This window comes from Anastrepha obliqua, chromosome 2 (genome assembly GCF_027943255.1).
Source record: "Anastrepha obliqua isolate idAnaObli1 chromosome 2, idAnaObli1_1.0, whole genome shotgun sequence".
NCBI classification, from domain to species: domain Eukaryota; kingdom Metazoa; phylum Arthropoda; class Insecta; order Diptera; family Tephritidae; genus Anastrepha; species Anastrepha obliqua.
In genome coordinates, this window is record NC_072893.1 from 104840074 (window position 1) to 104847798 (window position 7725).

At 35.2% G+C, this 7725-nt stretch overlaps 1 protein-coding gene across 1 annotated transcript; it reads right to left on the reverse strand.

Annotated features, from left to right (window-relative positions):
* Window positions 1-804: 804 nt before the first annotated feature.
* Window positions 805-1614, reverse strand: LOC129238885 (probable fatty acid-binding protein). Its single transcript, XM_054874110.1, has one exon. The coding sequence runs from the start codon at window positions 1478-1480 to the stop codon at window positions 1085-1087; it is 396 nt and encodes a 131-aa protein (XP_054730085.1). The 5' UTR covers window positions 1481-1614; the 3' UTR covers window positions 805-1084.
* Window positions 1615-7725: the final 6111 nt, after the last annotated feature.

Below are 7725 nucleotides of genomic sequence, written 5' to 3' on the forward strand. Positions count from 1 at the left end.
ATCTTTCACTTTGTAACTTGTTGAATGCATTCTTAAAATCTTCAATATTCATTTCTCTTAATAAATTATCTTTTGCTAGCGCTAGCTTTTCTATATTTCTTTTAGTCGCTATTGATGATAGTTTCGCCATGATTGAAACGTATTTCAGAGGCTCCTCACTATATCGGACTATTATATCCCCTTTTTTATTTATCTGTATTTCGGATCCTTTCATTTTTTCTTCGTATACGAATTTTAATCTTTTTATATTTCTTATATCAGCTATGGACGTACATTCCCAAATGTGAAGTTGGCCTGACTTCGAATGAGAGTTGTAGTTCTCCTTGTCTACCCTGGTGTTATTTTTGGCAGACATTCCCCTTGTTATTACAAACATTTTATTATTGTCATCACAATTCGTTGGTATCATTTTTTTTAGTATGTCTGAGTCTATCTTTATTCGTGATAATGCATCGGTATTTGTGTTCATTTTGCCTTGCTTGTAGACTATTTCGAAATCATAGTCTGACAAATCAAGTCTAATCCTAATCTAAGTCTAATCTACACTTTTTTTTTATTTTCATTAAGGTGCACGAATATTCAATTTTATGTTTATTTAACTGAATGCAAAAAGTCACATTTGTTCTTATGCCGGTTTTGTGCTTAAATATTTGTCAATGATAAAAATTGTAAATTAAATGTTAATATATTTAAATGCATTAGCGAAAAATCTCTATTCAACAATATTTATCATAGCATGTGTGAACAGTTTGATGCGCGTCGTTATTAATATTGAGAATTATTTCACTTTAATTATCAGCCTAATCACATAAAAATAGTTAATTGTTACCTAATAACAACTTCATACTTTTAATTACATTATTTTATGCATTAATCAGCAAATAATCAGTCATAAACAAAATTGGGATATTCACAATCCAAAATATATATATATGTATATGTAGTTATATAAAGTACAATGTATGCTGTATGATAGTTAGTTTTTCAATCATTAGTTTATTGCAAGAAGTGGCATTTTTTATTTTAAATTACTTTAGCTTTTTGTTACTGTTGTTTTGAACTTCGCATGTAGCGCACTGCGCATTTATACAGCCTTGTAGACTCTCACGGACTTCACGTCGTTGAGGGTGAGAGTAGTCACTAGCTCGGAGTTAGTGAATTCACGAATAATGGTCGATGGTTTGTCACCCTTCTGTTCTTGCACCAATTTGTTACCATCCAGAGTGAAGACGCTCTTCAATTTGCGACCATCAAGTGTCTCTTCATCGAATTCCTCGCCCAGCTTGAAATTGACCGTAGTTGTCTTGAAGGTTGAGGTAGTGGTGAAAGAGTAATTATCACCATCCTTCTTCAGTTCAACGGTGGGGCTGATACTGTTACCCATTTTGCGTAGAATCATACCGATACCCAATTCCTTCATGTATTCGTCGAAGTTTTCACTCTTTTCTAATTTGTATTTCTTTCCTTTCCAGACAGCCATTTTTACTAATAATTTATTTAGCGTTTAGGATCGTCCGCACTAATCATTTATTTAGCGTTTAGGATCGTCCGCAAGATCGCCATGAAAAGTACAGGCAGGATCGCCATGTAAAGTGAAAGGCAGGATCGTCAAAGTATAAGTGTTATTATTATTTTTGGAAGAGCTTTAGGGCAAACCTGCCGACTAAAGATTCCTTTAAAAATAAAAGAAGATTTTTTAGAGTTAGGGCAAACGACTGCCTTCCAACTATTAGGAGTGAGCTGTGTGAGCTGCTAGAGCTGACTGAGCTGACTTCTGATAGAATGGCTTTATTTTTATACTTTCTTTTTGCCTTGTTATCAATATACATAATTACAATCAAACATTTGTTGCAAGTAAAAATCAATAACAAAAATTGTAAACACTTAAAATACTATACAATTAAAATTCTGCTTAGGTTGACTTAAATTTTGTTTAGGTTAACCTACTTCACAATGAGTTATGGCTTTGCTTTGGAGTGGGGTATCGTGTGACAAAAAGTGCATTTGGTGTGTGCTATGTGTTTACTTATGTTTCGGGTTTCAAAGTAAAGGGCAAAGAGTTTATGTTATTGAAATTGAAAAAGAATTGTGTCGTTAAAGTGGAGTACATTTAAATGAAAGAATTATGTCACTGAAATTGAAAGTGGAGTGAATTGAAGTGGTTTACTTAATTTGAGTTGGAGTATTAGGAATGTTTGGAAGTGAAGTGGAGGTACTCTACAATGAAAACAATTCATATGTAAATGGTTTGAAATATTGAATGCTTTTAACATTTTAAAGTTTAAACTGAGCTCGCAGCGAATGCTCGTTCTCGATTCGCCTTCCGTGAAGAAATGAAAAGTAACGTCAAAATATTCTCATATGAAAATTTTATTTTACTGACAATTTGTGTGTGTAAAATGAAGAAGGAGGTCCACGGCAAGCGTGCAAGCACGAGTACAGTTGCGTGTCTAAGAAACTCTACCATATACATATGTATATCTGAAAAGTTTCTAAAAATTTTGTTCAAAATAAAAGAATTTGATGAAAATTTGAGATATTTTTTAACTTGCACAAAGTTTTAAACTAGGTTTTATATGGTTACTAGCTTATATCCGTGTGTTTCACCCACATTTCTATCAAAAAGTATGCAATGTAAATAAAACAACTTTAACTTTTTTAAGTCAATTTAGGTATTATTTAAAACGATCGGATATACGACATTTTTTGTTATATTATTTTAAGTATAAATAAAAAGGTTTTTCGGTGCGCCAACTCTGGAGCAGGCTACATATAATTGGCCATGGGTAAAACATGAGTTGGTTAGATTGACTCCTGCTACAGCTAATGATTGTCCCTGAGCTTTATTTATGGACATTGCGAAAGCCAGTCTAATAGGAAATTGGAGGCGTTTAAAATTGAAAGGTATATCCGTCGGTATCATTGGACTTCTTGGAATGAAAACTTTGTGGTTTTCAAAATTTCCTGATAAAACCATAGCTTCTATAACATTCGGTAAAAGTTTCGTGATGATTAGCCTTGTGCCATTGCATAAACGTGGAGGATCCAAATTACGCAGCATAATTATCATGGCCCCCTTTCTAAAAGCTTTTTGCGAATATAGATATTACGATGGAATGCATCAGCTGTTTTTTGTTTACATATTTACAGTGAGGGCGATTAAACGATGATTTTATAACTTGTGGTGTACACTGTCAATATTTTCCGCTAGTTAAACTTGCACTTCAATTTGATGTGTGTGGTTTGCTATTTTATTAATTTGGATTATTTCATTTTTAATTTCAAAATAAAACTATGTTAGCTTACATACGTAATCATATAGCTTTGAGTGTAATATTTATGTAGCTAAACCGGCATTATTATCTAGGCATGACGTAGTTTTTAAAGCATTTTTTTTTAAATAAAATTGGTATTTCGCTTAGATTGCTGGACTGTTTACTTACCGATAAAGCTTTACCAGTAAGAGAATGCATTCAATTCAGCAATACCTCTATCGTTGATAATATAAATTCGTTTCTATATCAAATGGTCTAACCCCCATTTTTCTCTAAGCTCATATTTTTTCTAGGAGTACTAAATGCTAACTTCATTAAACTTTTTACCAATTTTTGGTATTCTACCATAAATGCGTCCAGTGATATGCAGCATGAATAATCCCATTTGTATAGGAGGTGGCACGCCCCATTTCTAGCTATCACCAGTTTTCATGCAGGTGTTAGGTATTAACTTTATATAATCTCTTACCAAATTTCAGTTGTCTAGCCCAAATACTTCAGAAGATATGGACAATGAAAAATTGCATTTATATGGGAGGTACCAAGCCCCCTTTTTCGTTTTTCTCAGTTTTCTTGGAGGTGTTAGGGATTAAGCTCATATAACCCCTTCCCAAATTTCATTGGTCTAGCCTAAATACTTCCAGAGATATGGACTATTAAAAAATTCCAGTTGTATGGGAGGTGCCACGCCCCCTTTTTCGTTATACGCAGTTTTCCTGGATGTGGTAAGGATTAATGTCATATAACCCTTTATCAAATTTCAATAGTCTAATGTAAATACTTCCAGAAATACGGACTGCTAAAAATTCCATTTGTATGGGAGGTGCCACGCCCCCTATATATATCAAAATATTTTTTAGCCCATGACCATCCCGGTAAGGTATCCAGTTCGTGTTTCAAATTTGGTTACGATCGGTTTATGCGTTTAGGACGCAAGTCGACCTATAGATACATATATAATTTGAATTTTATATAATATATTATATAATATATAGATTGTTGTAGAATCAACTCTACTTTTATAAAAGTCAATATCAAGTTGAGTTCTTGATTTCCTTGTGCTTGCGGTTGATTTTTTTTGCGTTCTTAAATTAAACTGACTTTTTTAAATGAAGTCACATTTTAATCTAGCTTTTTGTTCATTATTTTTATTTATTTATTTATTTTAGTGTATTGTAGCTTTAACGTGTCGAAAGTTGTTTGTGGGTGTGTTTTTGGTAGTTTTTTAAGGGAGTGTCAACTAACTAATATTAACTTAATTTAATTAATGAAACAACCATTGTACCCGAAAAATGTAGCAAATATTGTAAAAGAGAACACTGGACCACTTTGTCTGGGACCCACTGTATGCATCTATGTATAGGGTTGGGGAACAAGTTCGTATCGTCTTTATATTTTCTTTTATTTTACAACAGTTTGTTTGCTGTTTGGCAAAGGGTAAGTATTAATTCGACAAAACGTTTTCTGCTTTTTGAGTTAGTTAATTTTTTATTAGTTTTGAGGCTTAGAAATGGAATAACCCAAGAGGCAAAACTCAACATATTCGACACCTAGTCTTCTTTGCTTTTCATCGAGGTCGAAAAGCTGCCGAAGCAACGCGGGACATTTGCGACGTGTATGAAGAAGGTGTCATAGGTGAGTCTACAGCACGGAAATGGTTTGCAAAGTTCAAAATTGGCGACTTTGACGTCGATGACACGTCCCGCAGCGGGAGGCCTTCTGAATTCGATGAAGAACGTCACAAATCACTTCTGATGTACTATGGAACCGTCGCCGAACCAGTTGTGAATTGGAGAAAAAAATGAACTGCGATCATAAAACGATTCTCATAGACTTTAATTCAATGGAATTTACCGAAAAATAGGAAGCCTGAGAGCCTCTACGAGCAAAGAAAGTCGCCTTCAAATTGCTTTTCAGCATCTCGCCCGCCATCGAGCAACACGTGGTCATAAACAGCACTTTTCGTACCGAATCGTCACGTGAGATGTGAAATGGTGCCTATACATACATCAATATGAAGCAAAGAAAGGAGTTCGAGGCTTCAGGAGATACGCCTAAGACGAGAGTCAAGTCGGATCCTCGTCCAAAGAAGATATGTGTTTGGTGGGACTGGGACGGCATGGTACACTGGAAAATGCTCAAAAAGAATGCCACGGTCAAAAAAGAGCTCTACATTGCCCAGCCACACCGCGTGAATGAGGCAATTCGATTGAAAAGACCAGCTTGACATAGTCAAACCATACTCCTTCACGACAACGCCAGGCTCCATGTTGCACAAGTCGTCAAAGCCGCTCTCCAAGTGCTCGAATGGGAAGTTCTTCAGCATCCGCGTATTCTCCGGATCTTGCACCGATCGATTACCATCTTTTCCGTTCCCAGACAAACCATATGAAGAGCGTGACAAGGGTGTAACAACATCTGCTGCTCTAATCATACTGACTTGCTCTGTGGGTTTGCATATAAAGTGAATGAATTTCATGCAAATATTAATCCATTGCTGACTTTATTTGATACACTTGGATGTCGTGTCTTTCAAATAAATGTATTTATCAATATGTATAAGTACTTTCTTATCTGAACTGAAACTCGCTTATCTAAAAATTAATCAACTAATTTGAATTCAAATTGATCACTTCACTAATATGTTTCATACTACTCGTATTTAGTTTGCCTTTTCCCTGCTGGGACAAGTTGTGTCTGCGACGCAAACTAGTTGTGAGGTAGTTACAACTAGCACCTCTGACTACAGGGCATATACAGTTTTCATATACAACACATATATATGTAATACGTACATATGCACTTATCTACATATGCCATCTTATACTCTATAAGCAGCAAAAACACGGTAACGATAAGCACCATTAGGAAAATCCAGTTCAATCGTCTTATCGCCGCAGCTCAAAGTTAAACATACTCGCACATATTCATATGCACATGTATGTATGTATGTAGGTATATCGGTAATATTTAATACGTTGAAGTTTATTTGTATTCGCTGAGTGTTGGCGTAGAACTGGTACTCACGTGCTATAAAACTTGCCGCCGGCTTTGGTAAAGTTGGCGAGCATCCCATAAAAGCCGTCGAATTCATAAACAACAAATTTGCAAGCATTGTAGAAATATTTTGCTTTTACATACATACATTATTTATTTATTTATTTTTCAGTTGTCGTTTGACGTTTTCTATTTACTTTCAGCTATTCTACTATACAACTTTGTACGCTAGGGGGCATCACTTTCCATTAAAAAAAATTGCTGCTGTTCCTCCATCGGAATTATGAAATTTAGCTTGAGGCAGCAGATATCAATGCTAGTTTGCAGTAACACGATCGAAATTACATTAAATGTTTCAATATTTGAAATAGCAATTTAAGATGTTTTTTAGTATCAGAACAGCTAATACCCGTATTTGTAGTCAGAGGTCCATTTTTTACTGACAAAACTATCCGATAAACAAATCAGCTGTACACTAATCCGCGTAACAACAGTCTGTCACACTACAAGTTTAATCAGAATTAACTGCGCCGGTAGTGCCGATTAATGCCACCGTCTGTGTAGGCTATTTGAGGTATAAATCGAAATGTCAGGGTTTGGCTGTGTTATTTAAGTTTTTCTTAAACGTATCTTCCAAAAGAGGTTAGTTTATAATCAAAAATCTTTTTATTTTGATTTTACATTGAACAAAAAACTCTTCTTTAATCATCCGAGGTGATTAAAAAGAAAAGAAGATAATAATTTTTAATAACTATAATAATTTTTTTATATGCGTATGAATATTAGACCCTACTACCTCACACGAAAATAAAGAAGTTTGCACCTCTGAGTCTATAGACTTTATTTCGATTTCTTTTTGTTTGGCTGAACGTATGGACCACCTATTTACATTTTTCGTCATATCTTTGGCGTTCAGATCTTAAAGTATTATGTAACGATGTTTTTCTCTCGCAGACACAGTTTTTTCGTTTAAAATTTCGTTCCTCTAAAGTACCCCGTTTTAGTACTTATAGTACATACCAGCTCTAAGTTCTTATCACCCTAACCTTTTGATAAGGAAGTAGATATTTCAATTACTTCAGAACTATTTAAGAAAAATTTTGTATTGACGAATATAGGATAGGTAGATAGGTAAGATGGCAAGAGTACCCCAGGTACACTACAAATAGCACTTACGTGCCGTTTTGATACCATAAAGTGGACCACTACCTGTGAAAGGATTAAGGGAGGAGATAAGACCGTCTACAGCCATCCAGTGCTTTTGATGTAGCGGAGGAGAGAAAAGGGATCTAGGTTGGAGAATTTCATCAAGTCATCCCCAAAGGGGACGCTCAAGCGCCTAGCCGCCAAAGCCGGACATCTGCAGAGAAAGTGTTCCTCAGTCTCTTTCTCTGTAGGGTCCCCACAGCTTCTGCAATGGCGGTTGTACGGAATTCCAAGCTTCTCCGCGTGA

Coding starts and splice junctions, on each gene's coding strand:
- LOC129238885 (XM_054874110.1), bottom strand. CDS start 1,480: ATGGCTGTCTGGAAAGGAAAGAAATACAAATTAGAAAAGAGTGAAAAC.